The sequence below is a fragment of the Rhinoraja longicauda genome, chromosome 3, assembly GCF_053455715.1.
Source record: "Rhinoraja longicauda isolate Sanriku21f chromosome 3, sRhiLon1.1, whole genome shotgun sequence".
Taxonomy (NCBI): Eukaryota; Metazoa; Chordata; class Chondrichthyes; order Rajiformes; family Arhynchobatidae; genus Rhinoraja; species Rhinoraja longicauda.
In genome coordinates, this window is record NC_135955.1 from 29,652,745 (window position 1) to 29,671,546 (window position 18,802).

The window sequence follows — 18,802 nt, forward strand, 5'->3', positions numbered from 1 at the left end:
GCCTAAAAGCTATACCCTTTAGTGGTAGACATTTCTACCTTGGAAAAAAAGGTCTAACTTTCTATTCTGTCTATGCTTGTCACAATTACATAAACTTCTATCAAGTCTCCCCTCAGCCTTCAACACTTCAGAGAAAACAATCCGTTTGTCCAACTTCTCCTTATAGCCAACACCCTCTGAACCAGGCAGCATCCTGGTAAACCTCTCCTGCACGCTCTCCAAAACCTCCACATCCTTCCTGTGATGGATTAGACAGGCTGGACTTGGATAGGTCAGCTCTCAAATTACACCTCTCTTTCCAGTTTTTAGGTGAAGTAGTTGATCAACAGTCCATATTGTCCGATATTATAGAGAATCATACAGATGTACAGCACAGAAGCAGATTCTTTGGCATGTCTATGCCGACCACATTACTTGTCAGTACTAACCCCTTTTACAATGTTTTTAGCTTTTCTGTCTTGGCGATTCAAGTCCTTGTTCAGATGCTTCTTAAATGTTGAGAGTACCTGCATCTACCACAATTACCTTCTAAATTCCAAACACAATCTGTGTGAAAAACACCCCCTCAGCCCCCCTCTAAATATCCTAACTCTCACTTTATACCTGTGTTCCTTGTTTTAGACACCCCACCATAGGGAAAAAGATTCTTACCATCCACCCTCTCCATCTCTCTCATATTTTTATAAACATCCGTCAGCACGCCCCTCAGCCTCCTCTGCTCCAGAAAAAAACACACTCATCTTTATCTAATCTCTTCTTATAATTGAAATGCTCCAAACCAGACAACATCGTGGTGAATCTCCTCTGCACTCTCTCGAATACAATCACATCCTTCTGTTAGAGTCAGGGACATTGAGGTACACCGCATGGAAACAGGTCCTTTGGCCCAACTTGCCCACACTGGCCACCTTGGCATTCTGGGCTTGTCCTATTTGCCTACATTTGATCTAAACCCTTCCTATCTATATATCTGTCCAGATGTCTTTTAAAAGTTGGAATTGTATCTGCTTCCATAGCTTCCTCTTCCAGATATGGATTATTTGCCTCTTAGATCTTTCCCTCCTCACGTTAAGCTTCTGCCCTCTAGTTTTAGAATCCTCCACCCTACGATAAAGACTGTGAACATTCACTTCGAAGGTATCACAAAATGCTGGAGTATCTCAGCATCTTAGATGCTGAACATTCACTTAAGTGAACATTCACTTGGTCCATACTTCCCATCATTTTGTATATTTCAATGAAGTAGTTTTAATAGGCATCTGTAAAATTGCCCTAAATGCGCAGGGAGTAAATGAGAAAGTGGGACAACATAAAACGTATGTGAACAGATGATCAATGGTTGGCGTGAACCTGGTGGGCTGAAGGACCTGCTTCCACGTTGTATCTTTAAAAATCACAAAGATCATCCCCTCCGCCTCCTATGCACCATAGAAAAAAGTCTCAGCCTATCCAGCCTCTTCTTATAACTCAAGCTCTTGTATGAAGACAAGTTAACCTTGTTTTTTCCCCCTCAAGGTTCAGGAGCTCTTCTTGGCTGAGGGAAATGACAGACTGAAGCTAATGGTGCTGCTTTGTGGTGAAGACGATACAAAGCTCCAGATAGCAGCAGCAGGAGCACTTGCCGCACTCACCACCAGCCGCAAGGAAATCTGCCACAAGATATCAGCAGTCGTGAGTTGACAACACTTCCCACCTTGCATGCCCTGCACATTAGAGATGAAAGTGCCACCATGTAGCACCTTCCATCATCCAAACTGCTCATCAGCCCTGGTCACTCCCTCTTCTCCCCTCTCCCATCAACAGGAGGTACAGAAGTTCAAAGAGGCATACCTCCACATTCAGGGACAATTTCTTCCAAGCTGTTATTAGGCAACTGAACAGTCCTCCCATCAGCTAGAGTGCACTCCTGACCTCTCATCTACCTCATTGGAAATCTTTGAACTACCTTTAATCGGACTTTATCTAGCACTTAATACTGTACCCTTTGTCCTTTATCTGTACACTGTGGATGACTTGAATGCATCATGTATAGTCTTTTCTTTGACTCGATATTACGTAACCAAAAGCTTTTCACTGTACCTCGGTACATGTGACAATAATAAAACTAAACTAAACAAAGACGGGAACATTATGTGAAGACTACTTGGCTCTCGCTATTCTCTCTGATGGACCTACAGCTGTTGTACAAAGAGAATGGGGGGTCCCCTCTATGTCTTGGTATCATTAGTTATCCCTGGACTAATGTCACTAAAATAGACCATCCGCTGTTCGTGAGAATTTGCTCTACACAAAGTAGATGGTGCATTTCCTACATTACAACGATGACTATACTTAACATGAAACATGTTAAGGTTTAGAATGTGCAGTCAGTCAGTCATTCTTCACATGGCAATGTCACTTGTGCAGGAGGTTAAAGTCATCTGACTGTTGTTGTCATTGTAATTTGTGCCATCTTTTCCTTCACAAGCTATCTGCAGGCTCTGACACCACTCACCACACCATTCTCTTCCAATGTCCCTCCACCTTTGTTCAGCTAGTTGAAACTCACTCACTTTCTTGAGTGAAACTCAACCCATTCTTGTCTCCCCAGTTATAGCCGGATAGTTATCAGCAATGGCTTTGCTTTCTGTGCCCCTTTTGATCCTTCCTGCTTCTCTCCCATATGTCAGACCCCTCACCCTGAAACACAACATCAAGTTCCATCATTACACTGATGAATTCCAGCTCCACCTTACAACCATCTGCATGGTCTCTAAATTGTTAAACAGCTCGTCTGACATGCAATTTAGGGACTGCACGGTGGTGCATCAATAGAGTTGCTGCCTTACAGTGCCAGAGTCCTGGGTTCGATCCTGACTATGGGTACTGTTTGTACAGAGTGTGTACGTTCTCCCCATGACTGCGTGGGTTTCTCTGGGTGCTCCAGTTTCCTCTCACACTCCAAGGGCATACAGGTTTGTAGATTAATTGGCTTCGGCAAAATTGTAAATTGCCCTTGGTGTGTAGGATAGAGCTAGTGTACAGGGATCGCTGGTCGGCAAGGACCTGGTGTTTCCGCACTGCATTTCTAAACTAAACCACTTTTAATGACTTTAGTCCTCTTGATCTGCTCTGAACGTAATCCCTTCACCAGGGTTGGCGTGGTCAAGTGTGGAGGTAACAAAAATATCACTGAACCGAACTAATAATCAGGTACCACTTAGCCAACCAATCCAATCGATAAATAATGTCATTAATGAAGTAAGTGTATTATGGTGTATCTATTGTAACAAGTAAGTACAAGAATCAGAGGGATTTGAAGTCTTAAATAGCATATTGCAGTGGATGACTCACCTAGCCAATCTTATACATGACATTAACAACTTGTATTCCTACAGTGCTCATTCTCCTTGAAGAGTGAACACCAAGAGGTTCACTGAAATAATGGGGAAAGATTAGGCCCCCAAAACATAGTCGGGAAGAAGAATAAGGAGCAGTAGTATAAGAGTAGTATAAGGGGCCTGACATATGGGCGGGGCCTTCCATCGCCTGGCTCGGCCGCGGGATGTTTCAGCGCCCGGTGCGGATCGGCCACGGGGACTTGGGCGTGGGGAAGAGAGCGGAAGTTTTGTTGCCTCCATCACAGTGAGGGGGTGTTTGGAGTCACTGTGATGGATGTTTGTGTTGGGGTTATGTGTCTTGTGTTTCTTTTTTTTTGTGTGACTGCTGGTAACGTAATTTCGTTCGGTACCTCGGTACCAAATGACAAATAAAGGCTCTGTATTCTGTATGAGCAGTGCACATGGTCTCCTCACATCTTTAGAATCCATTTTCAGAGAAGACTTGAGTGGTGCCTATTTTCTTCAATCCACAGGGACCTGAAAATGAAATAACTTACAAATAAAATAATGCTATTTTTTTGTTAAATTCTTTAAAGACTATTTAATGACCCTTTCACGCATTTCTGCCCCCCTCCCTCAAATTTCTTCACCTCTCTTGCTTCCTTATCCCAGCCCCTTCAACCATTCCAACCCGATCAACATTTTCACCTCCGCCTATCCTCTGCAACCCTCTCCCTCCATCAACCCTCTCCTCTCCAGTGGTTCCTCTTTTCCATCTTTCTTGCACATACCACATTCCATTTCCCAACCCTTCACCCCTCTACTCCATGCTCTTCTTTCCTTCCATCCTTATTTCTTGCCCACCCCCTCGTCCTAACTCAGTTCCATTCAGGAACTGCATCATCAATGATCTCATCTTTTCTTCAGACAATCAGTGGTTGAACATTGACCACCCATATAAATCCTTGCATCCATTTTCTCTCCCCTGAATTCTCCCACAGTTCCACACAGGGCAGCACGATGACGCAGCGGTAGAGTTGCTGCCTAACAGCGCCAGAGACCTGGATTCAATCCTGGCTGAGAGTGCTGTCTGTATGGAGTTTGTACATTTTCCCTGTGACCTGGATATTACCTGGGTGCTCCGGTTTCCTCCTTGGCCTTTGTAAAAATTGTAAATTGTCCCTAGTTTGTAGGATAGTGCTGGTGTACGGGGATCACTGGTCAGAGTGGACTTGGTGGGCCAAAGGGCCTGTTTCCGTGCAGTATCTCTAAACTAAACTAAACTAAACTACATTTCCTGGCACCATGGTGCCTCAGAAACAGTTGAGTGTTTTTTTTTTTAAGGAACTTGGTGAGATTTTGTTCCTCTCTTTGACCGCAGACCGTGCAATGGCTGGAGATCTTGCAGAGACTCTGTATCCATGACAGCTTGGAGGTCCAGCACCGTGGCTTGGTCATTGCTCTCAACATAATGGAGGCGGACAAGGCGATCGCTAAAAAGATGATTGAGAGCGAATTGCTGGAAATCCTGACCGTGATCGGCAAGATGGAAGATAACGCCAAGCATCACGATGTTATTAAAGCGGCACGGGAATGTCTCGTGAAAGCCATGGATTACTCCCTGATCAAGCCAACATCCCAGCATGCAAAATAAAGGGCAGTTTGTGCAGAATAATCAGATAACTCAATTAAACCTCACTATGGGATGCAATCTGTTGTTTACTTAAAGCCTGTGTGGCCCCAAAGCCTAACTTTTTAAATACCCATAAATTTCTTTTGATTTTCTTACTTGGTCATTATAGAGAAGTTGCTGGAAATTATTAAAAGTGTTTATTGACTTCATTCTTGTGACAACCTCCTGACTGGGAAAACAAAACTTAATTAACCAAGCTGTATTTAGGAAAATAAAAATTATTTTCAGTGCCACACTGCCAAGTGCTGGAAGCAAAATGCTTTTGGAGCAGGTAAAGCAGTGAATAAAATTGGAACTCCTATGTGTTTCTACCTACTCTCCTGCCGCTGTTAAGTGCTTCACAGGTAATGACGATTCTTGAAGTGCAGTCACCGTTGAAAAGTGGCAATCACATTTTTGCAGAGCAAGCACCCACAGACAGGGTGTGATGAGAAATTGAAATGTAAAAAATTGCAGATCTAACATTAGAAAATAAGTGCAGGAGGAGGCCATTTGGCCCTTCGAGCCAGCACCGCAATGCGGATTGCAGTGCTGGCTCAAATTACTACAGAAAATGTTAGAAATGTCAGCAGATCAGCCAGCATATATGGAGAAAGAAACAGTTAATGTTTCAGGTCAAAGCCCCTTCAGCAGCATGTCTGGACTCCCCTGTTTTTTTCCACTGAGGGTGGCAGAGTCTATCCTATCTGTGCCTTCTCATTATTTTTATATATTGTACTTCTATCAGGTCTCCAAGTAACCTCTGGCATTCCAGGAAAACAATCCAAGTCTGTCCAATCTCTCCATGTAGTTAATATCCACTTTCCAGGCATCAGTCAGGTAAATCTCCTCTGCACCTTTTCCAAAGCTTTCAGTTCATTCCCACAATGGGGCAACCTGAACTGCATGCAATATTCCCAATGCAGCCTAACCAAAGTCCGAGAAAGCTGCACCATGAGCTCCTAACTCAAACCATAATATGGCCCTGACATAAGAAAGCAAGCAAACCGTACGCCTTCTTTTCCACTCTCTCGACTTGTGTTGTCACTTTCAGCGAGATATGGGGTTAAGGGTCTTGCCATTATTTGTATATTTTCCCATATATCTGACCTCCCAAAGGGCATCATCTCACACTGGCTGGATTAAACTCCATCTGTCATTTCTCTGCCCGTTTCTGTATCTGATTTATGCCTGCTGTATACTTTGACAGCCTTCCTAACAGTCCACGCCCCCAGCAATCTTGGTGTCAACTGCCAACTTACTAACCAACCAATCTACATTGATGTCCAGGTCATTTATATTCCTTTACGACTTTAACCTGCGGACTAGCAGGAAAATGCAAGGGTTACATTTTGTAAAGATGATTTCACTTAAGGTTAACGTTTGTATTATTTCTAAATCTTTTCATATTCTTTAAGTTATTTTTCGTTTAAAAAAAAAAGTAATTCTTACTTTATAGAATTACTAAATTCAAATATTTTATAATTTTTAAAGAAAAAAATAGAAAATATACTTAGGAATGGGTGGACACTGTGAAAGATGAGTTGGGGCAGCAGGCTTGATCTACAATGATCTGACCCAATAATGTTGGAAGGTTCAATCGTACTTTATTGTCACATGTACCAATGTACAGTGACATAACTATTTCAGTCAAAACCTTTTTGTGCATAGGCACAATCATACTCAAGTACAAAAGTGTAAGAACAGTAGATTACACTGAGACTTCACAAGAGTCGCCCCAATTCCAGTGCTGTCCTGTACCTCTCAAGTTGAAACTTGTTAAAAACATTTGAATCTTAACTTGGCTATAAAGGGCCTTTGTCTGGGGGAGGGCACTGGGCTGGAGTTGCAGAGTCGGCCTGGCCGGATAATATTGTTGACTCCTTCCACCAGGGTCTCGACGCAAAACATCACCCATTCCTGTGTGCAGTAATTTGGTCTCCAAATTTGAGGAGGATATTCTTGCTATTCAGGGCGTGCAGCATAGGTTTACTAGGTTAATGCCTGGAATGGCGGGACTGTCCTATGTTGAAAGACTGGAGCGGCTAGGCTTGTATACACTGGAATTTAGAAGAATGAGAGGGGATCTTATCGAAACATATAAGATTATTAAGGGGTTGGACATGTTAGAGGCAGGAAACATGTTCCCAATGTTGGGGGAGTCCAGAACCAGGGGCCACAGTTTAAGAATAAGGGGTAGACCATTTAGAACGGAGATGAGGAAAAACTTTTTCAGTCAGAGAGTTGTAAATCTGTGGAATTCTCTGCCTCAGAAGGCAGTGGAGGCCAATTCTCTGAATGCATTCAAGAGAGAGCTAGATCGAGCTCTTAAGGATAGCGGAGTCAGGGGGTATGGGGAGAAGGCAGGAACGGGGTACTGGTTGAGAATGATCAGCCATAATCACATTGAATGGTGGTGCTGGCTCGAAGGGCCGAATGGCCTACTCCTGCACCTATTGTCTATTGTCTATTGTCCTTCTATCCAGAGATGCTGCCTGTCCTGCTGAGTTACCCCAGCATTTTGTGTCTATATTATAGTCTTGGAGTTTGTAGCACTTAGATTTATTAACTATTATTAACAGGTAGCACTACAGTTGGTGTCCTGGGATTGATTGGCCTATTGACATCTAGTACAGAAAATGATGTAGAGAGAAAAAGAAAAGCTTGATGAAGAGTTCTGGATCTGAAATGTCAGCTGATTATCTTCCCATAGGTGCTGTCTGTCCTGCCGAGTATTTTCAGAATTCTCTCTTTTTTTATTTTAGATTTCATCTATCAGCAGTTTTTGTTTTGATCTTCAAAAGTATTGACCTAATGACCAAATACTGAAGTTTCATATGTTGAAAATTTGTACACTAGGCATAGGTGAGGTTTTAGTACCAAAAATCTTCATCGGCGCTGATCTTAAAAACAGCACGTCTTATTTATTCACAAAACAGTCAGCTTTTATTGACCATGTTTCTCCTGAAACCATAAAGGGCAACACTTAAACTGTATTCTTTGCCCCCACTGAGGTCTGTGACATCTTGCACACACACACATGCTGACTCTCTCTCACACTAGGCCTGGACTGCTTCTCCTTTGCAACTGTGATGTTGTTTCACTTGCAATGATCTCCCATTGTAACTTCCAGGAAAACTCTGAAGGGCCTGTTTATACAGTTTTCTTGGCATGTTTCCATCGGTATGGGTCCCAGCCAACTCTCTGATCATTAGCCATGGCTCCATCGTCAGTATTCATTTCTCTAAGCCTGACAGCTCTGCCACAGTTCCACTTCAAAACATTGAGTGTAAAAATCTAGGCTGTCTCTCCCTTACAGTATTGAGAGAGTTTAGCACTGCTGGGCATGCTGCCTTTTAGACAGGATCATAGTTGTAGAGTTATAGAGCATGGGCACCAGCCCTTCAGCCCAGCCCTTCATCCATCAACCATGCCCATCAAAACTAATCTAACTTGCCCGCATTTGACCAATATCCTTCAAAAACCTTCCTATCCACATGCTTGACCAAAGTCCTTTTAAATGTTGCTATTGTTTCCACCTCAACCACTTCCTCTGGCAGGTCGTCCCATATACATACAACCCACAATGTGAAAAAGTTGCCCTTCAGATTCCGATTAAATCTTTTCCCTCTCACCTTAAAGATATGTCCTCTAGTTCTTCATTGCCCAATCCTAGGAATATGACTGTGCATTCACCCGATCCATGCCCTCATGATATTATAGACCTTCATAAGACCAACGCTTAACCTCCTACACTCCAGGGAATAAAGTTATATCCCGCCCAACCTCTCCTTATAACTGAGTCCCTTGAGTCTCAGCAACATCCTCATTCATCTTTTCTGCACTCTTTGTAGCTTAATGCCAACTCTCCTCCGACAGGGTGACTAAATCTAAACACTATATCCAAATATGGCTTCACCAGTGTTTTGCACAACTGCAACATAATATCGCATCTTCTATACACAGTGCCCTGACTGATGAAGGCCAGCATGTCAAAAGTCATTTGTGATGCTATTTTCAGGGAACTATGTATTGCACTCCTCAATCATTCTGCTCTTTAATACTCCCCAGGCCCTAGCATTCATTTTGAAAGTCTTGTCCTGGTTTTACCTCCCAAATTGCAATACCTCACATTTATCTGAATTAAATTCCATTAGATCTTCCTTGGCCTGCTTATCCAACCGATCAAGATCCTGCTGTAATTTTTGGTAACTTTTTTCACTGCCTATGACACCACCTGTTTTAGTGTCATCTGCAAATTTACTAATCATGCCCTGTACATTCTCTTTCAAATCATTGATTTAAACGGCAAGAAACAATGAACTTAACACTAGTGGCATACCACTAGTCATGGGCCTCATGTCCATGAAACAACCTTCCACCATCACCCTCAGCTTTCTACCATCAAGCCAATTGTGTATTCAATTTTTTTTTAGATTTTAGAGATACAGCGCGGAAACAGGCCCTTCGGCCCACCCAGGGCCGTCTTTACAGCATTATGGGCCCCGGGCAAAGCAGTGTACTGGGGCCCCTACGACAACTTCTACAACAGGAACAAAACAGGAATAAAAATGTAAATGGTCGATAAAATTAAACACCCCCCTTTCCCCAACACCCCCCTTTCCCCAGCACCCCCATTTCCCCCACTCTCTCTTCCCCCCACCACCAACCCCCACCCTTGCTGTCCCCCTCCCCAGTCCCACTCTGCCTCCTCCCACCCCCACTCTCTCCTCCTCCCACCCTCCCCGTCGCCCCTACCGTTACTCTCCCCCACCCCCCTTTCCCTACCAGCTCACCCCTGTCTTGCCGGCGAAAAGCACTTACCGAAAAGCACTTAGCGATGGACTTAGGGTGCTACATTGTTGCGAAAAGCACTTACCGATCGCTGTGAGAAGCACTTAGGGATGGAAAAGCAAAGCACTTAGGGAGCTAATTGTTGCGAAACAGATCGCTGTGAGAAGCACTTAGGGATGGAAAATGTTGCGAAAAAAACACTGGGACCGAAAATGTTGCGAAAAAAGCACTTATTGAACCTACAGTTTTAAAGTAGTATTTATTTATTGCAAGTCACTTAACATACACAGATCAGCATGGGGCCCCTATGCTCGTGGGGCCCCGGGAAAGTGCCCATCAGGCCCATGCGTTAAGACGGCCCTGGGCCCACCGAGTCCGCGCCGCCCAGCGATCCCCACACATTAACACTATCCTACACACACTAGGGACAATTTTTACATTTTACCCAGTCAATTAACCTAAAAAACCTGTACGTCTTTGGAGTGTGGGAGGAAACCCACGCAGGTCATGGGGAGAACGTACAAACTCCGTACAGACGGCGCCCGTAGTCAGGATCGAACCTGAGTCTCTGGCGCTGCATTCGCTGTAAGGCAGCAACTCTACCGCTGCGCCACCATGCCGCCCTAATGAAACAGAAGCAAGCCTAGCTCATGTACTCAAGCTTCTTGAGAAATATTTGAACTTGGGATCGATGGACCCGAAAGGCGAGTGTGTAGTCTTTGGATCCATAGCTGACCCTCAGAGGAGAAAGATGTGTGGGAGCTCTGGGTGCACTGTCAGAGCCATACAGCACAAAAACAAGCCCTTCGGCACAACTTATCCATGCCGACCAAGTTTTATAATTTTCCCATTTGCCTGTGTTTGACCCAAATCCCTCGCAACCCTTCTGATCCATGGAGCTGTCTAAATGTCTTTTAAACATTGTAATTGTATCCATGTTCTCAGCTTCCTTTGGCAGCTTGTTCATTATATGCACCACCTTTTGTGTGAAGATGGTATCCCTCAGGACTCCTAAATCATTCCCCTCTTACTATAAACCTATGTCCTCTAGTTGTAGACTGCTCTTTCTTGAAAAGAAACTGCAATCATGCACCTTAACTATGTCTCTCTTGATTTTATAAAACTCTCAGCCTCATATGCTCCAAGGGAAACAGTCCCAGTCTCTCCTCATAACTCAAGCTCTCGAGTCCTGGCAATAATCTGGTGAATCTTTTCTGCACCCCTTCCAGCTTAATGACATCCTTCCTACAGATGGGCAAGCAGAACGGGCCACTGGCGGATGGGAAGAGAGAAAAAGGGAATCAAATTGAAACTACATTCCTTCCGACCTCTGATACTTGGTGCTGAGCCCCCACTAAAAAATGTTCAATCCAAAAATTCCAAGCTTAATTAAAAAAATAGAATGTTGTCTCTAATCACAGTTTGAAGCATATAGAGCAGCAGAGTCACAGACGTCAAAATAGTCGCTGAGCCAACTATCTCTCCCTGGATCTCAATTGATCTAACCTTCCAGAGTAAACTACCTACCATGTTGAAGTCCTTGTGGACGATGTATACCATCCTGCCTTATTATCCTTCCAGGTTATTTCTCCCTAAAACTCAAGCAAATTTACACTTTTATTCTCCTGTGGGATATGGATGCCATTTTCTCCCCAACCCTAATTGCCCTTCAGAAGATGGTGACGAGCCACCCTCCTGATGTACACCAGACCTTTGAGTCAAGGTAGTCCCCTAGTGCTGTTGGGTATGGAGTTCCAGGAATTAGATCCAGAGACAGTAATAACATTTGAGTTGTTCACATGGAGGAAAATGTATAGACAATGGCGTTCCATGCGGAGATTGAGAGATTCTTGATTAGTAAGGGTGTTGAAGGTTACGGGGAGTAGGGAGGAGAATGGAATTGAGAGGAAAACGTAGGTTGGCCATGATCTAATGGTGGAGCAGAGTCGATGGGCTGAATGGCCTAGTTCTGCTCTTAAGTATTATGGTCTTATGGTCTTTTCTCGGGGTTTGTGAAATTTTGAAGAAAATCCTTGGCAAGTGCATTTTGTACTTGGTGCATAAGAGAGTAACTTCAAGGCATTGATGGTGAAGAGAATGAATTTTTATAGTATGTAGGTTTGGGTGGGCTTTATGTTTTGCTCTGACAGCAATCTAAAACACCTCTTCTAAAGCACTTTGTAATAAGCAATTCATGATGTTGCTGAGCTTAAAAGAAGTCTTCCAGCAATGTGTGGAGCCATGAACGTAAAGCCATATCGCAACGGTTTAAGCCAATTATGGCATGAGGAAAGTGCTTCCACTCTTCCAGAACTGGGTGATCTAGTATTTTGCAGGTTGTTTTTGCATTACAGTGTCATTACTCTGACCTCCAGCTGAACCCATGCGCAATGTCATGAATCAACTGTCAGCACTTCATTAAATGCCACGTTGATGGTGCTCCATGGCTCTTGAGTATGTCGGTAATCTCACCAAACTTGTTCTGTTGCTATTTTGACTTCATCAAAAAATGATAGAGAAAATACTTATTGCCATGTGGGCTGAGATACAATGACCTTTGGAAATGATTTGACGTTGTTACAGGGATTGAAATGGGGGGAAAACTCCAATTGGGTCAAATCAGTTAATTGTGATTAGTTTATTTTTGATAGATGTTTTGAGCCTAGAAAGATTATTGATCACCCAGTACAAATCAACAAGGTTGTGCTGGCTCGCCCTCTCAGTTTCACTTCTGCTTACATTTTCCCTTAAATCTGAAACATTCTGCTGATTGAGATTCTATCCAATTCCTGTTGAATCTTCCTGCACTGACCTTGTATGGAGCACCTTATCAATCACAATGACACGCAGAGTAAAAGCACTCCCAGCTCCTTTGTTCCTTTGCCAATTACCTTCAAATCATTGAATCACAGTATGGACTGTGGAGACAGCCAGCAGAACCAGCCATCTGCTTGTTTGAAAATGAGTTTCTCTAACCTTCCACTACTTTCCAAATCCCTGAAGAGTCTCTTAAGTACTTCTCCAATTCCCTTCTTAAAACTACGATTTAATTTATTTCCACAGATAGCTCATTCCAAATTCAAATTCAAAAGGCATTTCCTCTTATCACCCCTGATTCTATTTCTCAAACACATTGGTCTTTAGATTGTTCATCCACACGAAATAAATCTCATCCCTTAGTGATTTTGAACAGCTCAATCAAAAGAAGGGCCCCAACACGAAATTTTGCCTGCCCATTTCCCTCCGCAAAGGCTGACTGACCCTCCGAGTTCCTCCAGCACTTTGCGATTTTCCTCTAGGGCACCTCTTCACTTTTTGATGTCCTTGCCATGCTGTTCAGTCACTTGAATGCCATGGAGTTACTTCTTGGATAAAAAGCACCACACGGGAAATAATATCATGACATCCTTTCAGATTATCGATCAGAGGAACGCATAAATTGAACATACTTCACTGCAATTATGCACACATTAAAATGGAATGTATTAAGATATTTTCAGACATATTACTGAGATTGGAAATTGGTGGAAACATAACCATTCCACAGAACATCAGTCTAGGGTTAGTTTTAGAAAAATATTATTGAGTCTGTTGCACAGAGAAGAAAGTGACAGCACATCTTTTGAAACCTCAGAATGACCTGTGGGTGTTTTTCATCAAGACGCACGTAAAGGAATTTATCATTATAGCAGCCATTTTGCACACAGCAAATTCCCATTAGCATGAATGTACTAATGACGAGATGACCTATTGCTTTGTAATATTAATTAAGGGAATAATTAAGATTGACAAGGGGCACACACGGAAATAATATGTCAATGGCTCTTATATATCTTAAATTTGCTAAGGTTGATGATATTTACACACTTTAAACATTACCTTGGTAATCAAGAAACTGCAGATGCTGGAAATCAAAAATATAAACAGAAAATGCTGGGAACACTTAACAGGTCAGGTAGCATCTGTGGAAAGAGATTAAGGGCAGCACAGTGGCACAGTGGTAGAGTTGCTGCCTCACAGCGCCAGAGACCTGGGTTCAATCTTGACTACAGGTGCTGTCTGTACGGAGTTGTACCTTTTTCCTGTGGCAGCGTGGGTTTCCTCCGGGTTTCTTCCCAAACTCCAAAGATGCGCAGATTTGTACGTTAATTGGCTTCTGTAAATTGTCCCTTGTGTGCAGTATAGAACTTATATACGGGCGATTGTTGGTTGGTGTGGACTCGGTGGGCTGAAGGGCCAGTTTCCACACTGAATCGCTAAAACTAAAACTTAATTGAGGGCGTGCAGCGTAGGTTTACTAGGTTAATTCCCGGAATGGCGGGACTGTCATATGTTGAAAGACTGGAGTGACTAGGTTTGTATACATTGGAATTTAGAAGGATGAGAGGGGATCTTATCGAAACGTATAAAATTATTAAGGGGTTGGACACGTTAGAGGCAGGAAACATGTTCCCAATGTTGGGGGAGTCCAGAACCAGGGGCCACAGTTTAAGAATAAGGGGTAGGCCATTTAGAACAGAGATGAGGAAAAACTTTTTTAGTCAGAGAGTTGTGAATCTGTGGAATTCTCTGCCTCAGAGGGCAGTGGAGGCCAATTCTCTGAATACATTCAAGAGAGAGCTAGATAGAGCTCTTAAAGATAGCGGAGTCAGGGGGTATGGGGAGAAGGCAGGAACGGGGTACTGATTGAGAATGATCAGCCATGATCACATTGAATGGCGGTGCTGGCTCGAAGGGCCGAATGGCCTTCTCCTGCACCTATTTTCTATTGTCTATTGTCTATTGTCTTAAAAAGATACATACAGAGTTGAGATTTCAGATCCAAGACCCTGACACAGAATGACTTGCCAAATGTTTTCAGTGTTTTCCACATTAATATTTAATATTTCCTTTACCAGTATTCACCAGATATGGACATTTGAAATGATGCTCTACCATATCAACATTTTCCTTTGGGTTTCATTATGGTCACACTTTTTAAGTAAGCATAATGAAAATATTTTATGTGTTGCAAGTGTCGGATGCCTTGGGAAGATCAACATACTGTAGAAAGCATTAGCTTGGTTAAGTGCTGGCACAAATTCATGGGGAACTTTACCAGCTGCACATGAAACAAAATATGATCTTACAAATGATCTAAATTCAGGAGAAATAAAAGCCCTGTTAATCAATAACTTATTGTTGTATTTTCACGTCATAGTATTGTTCAGGGATCAATGAAGCAAAACTTAAAACTAAAAGGGTTCAGGAGGTTTCAAAGCAGAAATAGTGTACAAGCCCTCTTCCCGACATAAACATCGTTGCCTGCAGCCATCCATTGCTTTACGGTAATGCTTGGCTTCTTTCCCGTCTGACTGGCCTCCTTCTCGACACCAATCTGCAATAAATAATGTCTCGGAGGACATGTGACCTTTGCCTTTGACTCAGTAATGCTGGAAAATGTTGCTCCACAAATAAATACTTTGGAGAATTCTAAGGCTGCCCTTCCTTGTTGGCAGAGAGGTCATGGAATCATGGAAGACGATGCATGGGAACAAGGCCCTTGGCCCACTGAGCCCATCCTAACCATCAAACACACATTTATAATAAGCCTCTACTAATCCCCTTTTATTCACCCCACATTCGTATCAATTCCTCACTCAAATTTTGCTGCTCGCCCACATTCTAGGGGCAATTTACAATGGCTGATTAACCTACCAACCCCATGCCTGAAGGTAGATGCTAGAAATCTGTGGCCTGCAACCACAACAACCTGACCGCGGGAGAGGACAGCAGGAGAAGGGAAAAGACATTGTGGCCTTCCATCACAGTGAGGAGAGGACTGGAGGAGACTCACTGTGATGGATGTTTTCTTGATGGATGTTTCTTTTGTGTGTTTTGGGGGTTGTGTAATTTTAATGCCTATTTTGATGCTTTTGTTGTTGGACTGTGGGTGACTGAATTTCGTCCAATTTGGATGACAATAAAGCTATCTTGAATCTTGAATCTTGAATCTAAACAGAAAATAAGATGTCAAATGCTGGAGTAACTCAGCGGGACAGGGAGCAAATCTGGATAAAAGGAATAGGTGACGTTTTGAGTCAAGACCCTTCAGACTGAGAATCAGGGGACAGGGAGACACAGAGATAAGGAAGTGAAAGGCGTGAAAACGATACATCAAAGGAGATGTAGTTCAAGGTAAATGTAGAATAGATCATCGTTAGCATACAAAATAAAACACCTGTAAGAAAGCAACCAAAATTCACTCGAGTGTTTTAGCAAGGATTAATGGAGTGATTATGACCTTCACAAACTGAAATCCGTGGGATCTAACAATGCAACATGCATTTTATTTACTTTAATAATTATTACCAGACAATGTCTTTACATTTAGTCATTTGCTGAACACATACATTATCAGGTTCAATGGTTTTAACAATGATCAACATTCTCTTACGTTGTTCACCATCAAATGTTGTGCATTTGACTAATTGCTAATTGATCCAATGGGAAAACCATATTTCATACAGTCTTCAATGTGATGAATAATAATGACCCTTGTATTCCAGATGAAATGTTAACTTGCTGTGAGTCTTTTTCCACACAACAATGAGAGATGCAAAATGTTGTAATAAACCACTGGGTGCTACATGCATACAATGGTGGCAAAAGCACGCCAATCCACCTGCCCATCATCCATGCACCCCTCCCACTGGGTCCCCTGTCCCCTGTCCCCTAACCCCCCCCCCTCCACTGTTCCCATCTGCCCACCATCTCTCCCTTATTTGGTTCCACTCTCCACTGTCCTTTCTTATCCAATTCCATAATCTACAGCCCTTTGGCAGCTCCACTTCTCATCTTCCAGGTTCTGTCACGGTCTCCACCCTCACCTGACTCTTACCTGTCCTCACCAGTCCTCAGCAGAGTCAAAGAGTCATGCAGCATGGAAACAGGCCCTTCAGCCCAACATGTCCATGCACGTCAAGATACCCATCTATGCTGCTCCCATATTACTGCGTTTGACTCAAATCCCTTAAAACTTTCCTATGCACATATCTGTCCAAATGTCTTTTTAGATTTTATAGAGGACAAGTGTTATGAATCCTTGAGCCCAACAGTACATGTCTCACTTCTAGGCATCTGCCAGAAGGAGTGCTTGAAGTCCTGCAATCTACAAGACTGCAGACCAAGGCTTGGGAAGCGAGAATATGTTAAATGCCCTGTTTGGACAGCATGGACAGATTATCTTTGTATGTACTTATGTAGCTAAGATTTTGGGACATGTTGAAGAGGTGCGAAGAGGGGTGCAACAATGATGGCTGTGATGATCGGCCAGGACCCAGGGAGCCAAAGGGCCCGTTTTGGTGCTGTAATTCTCCTGACACTGACACTTGAGCTGAATGGCCTGTTTTTCTGCTGTATATTTTATGAAAAGCTTGGATCATCCATGGCTTGGTGGCAAATGCCATTGGCTGTGGGTTTAAAAACTGTGAGGTCAAACCCCACCCCAGCTGGTTGAAGAATGAAGTGGAAGATGGCATCCTGGTGTGGTACTGGGGATATGCTGCACTCTTGTCATCTCTGTCTTCACGATAAAACAATAGAAAAGATGAGGTACGAGGGTAAACTAGCCAATAATATAAAGGAGGATAGCAAAAGTTTTTTTAGGTACGTGAAGAGGAAAAAAATAGTCAAGGCAAATGTGGGTCCCTTGAAGACAGAAGCAGGGGAATTTATTATGGGGAACAAAGAAATGGCAGACGAGATAACCGTTACTTTGGATCTGTCTTCACTGAGGAAGATACACACAATCTTCCAAATGTTCTAGGGGCCGGAGAACCTAGGGTGATGGAGGAACTGAAGGAAATCCACATTAGGCAAGAAATGGTTTTGGGTGGACTGATGGGACTGAAGGCTGATAAATCCCCAGGGCCTGATGGTCTGCATCCCAGGGTACTTAAGGAGGTGGCTCTAGAAATAGTGGAAGCATTGGAGATCATTTTTCAATGTTCTATAGATTCAGGATCAGTTCCTGTGGATTGGAGGATAGCAAATGTTATCCTACTTTTTAAGAAAGGAGGGAGAGAGAAAACGGGTAATTATAGACCAGTTAGTCTGACATCAGTGGTGGGGAAGATGCTGGAGTCAATTATAAAAGACGAAATTGCTGAGCATTTGGATAGCAGTAACAGGATCATTCCGAGTCAGCATGGATTTACGAAGGGGAAATCATGCTTGACAAATCTACTGGAATTTTTTGAGGATGTAACTAGGAAAATGGACAGGGGAGAGTCAGTGGATGTGGTGTACCTCGACTTTCAGAAAGCCTTCGACAAGGTCCCACATAGGAGATTAGTGGGCAAAATTAGAGCACATGGTATTGGGGGTAGGGTACTGACTTGGATAGAAAATTGGTTGACAGACAGAAAGCAAAGAGTGGGGATAAATGGGTCCCTTTCGGAATGGCAGGCAGTGACCAGTGGGGTACCACAAGGTTCGGTGCTGGGACCCCAGCTATTTACGATATACATTAATGACTTAGATGAAGGGATTAAAAGTACCATTAGCAAATTTGCAGATGATACTAAGCTGGAGGGTAGTGTGAATTGTGAGGAAGAGGCGGCACGGTAGCGCAGCGGTAGAGTTGCTGCTTTACAGCGAATGCAGCGCCGGAGACTCAGGTTCGATCCTGACTACGGGTGCTGCACTGTATGGAGTTTGTACGTTCTCCCCGTGACCTGCGTGGGTTTTCTCCGAGATCTTCGGTTTCCTCCCACACTCCAAAGATGTACAGGTATGTAGGTTAATTGGTTGGGTAAAGGTAAAAATTGTCCCTAGTGGGTGTAGGATAGTGTTAATGTGCGGGGATCGCTGGGCGGCACGGACTTGGTGGGCCGAAAAGGCCTGTTTCCGGCTGTATAGATATGATATGATATGATATGAATAAGGCTGCAGGGTGACTTGGACAGGTTGTGTGAGTGGGCGGATACATGGCAGATGCAGTTTAATGTAGATAAGTGTGAGGTTATTCACTTTG

At 43.3% G+C, this 18,802-nt stretch overlaps 1 protein-coding gene across 1 annotated transcript in view; it reads left to right on the forward strand.

Annotated features, from left to right (window-relative positions):
* unc45b (unc-45 myosin chaperone B) overlaps positions 1-4,974 on the forward strand; it is a 56,331-nt gene extending 51,357 nt beyond the window's left edge. The window contains exons 18-19 of the mRNA XM_078396897.1: positions 1,516-1,671; positions 4,702-4,974. Of these exons, the coding sequence (XP_078253023.1) occupies positions 1,516-1,671; positions 4,702-4,974 (429 nt within the window). The remainder of the gene's footprint in view (positions 1-1,515; positions 1,672-4,701) is intronic.
* Positions 4,975-18,802: the final 13,828 nt, after the last annotated feature.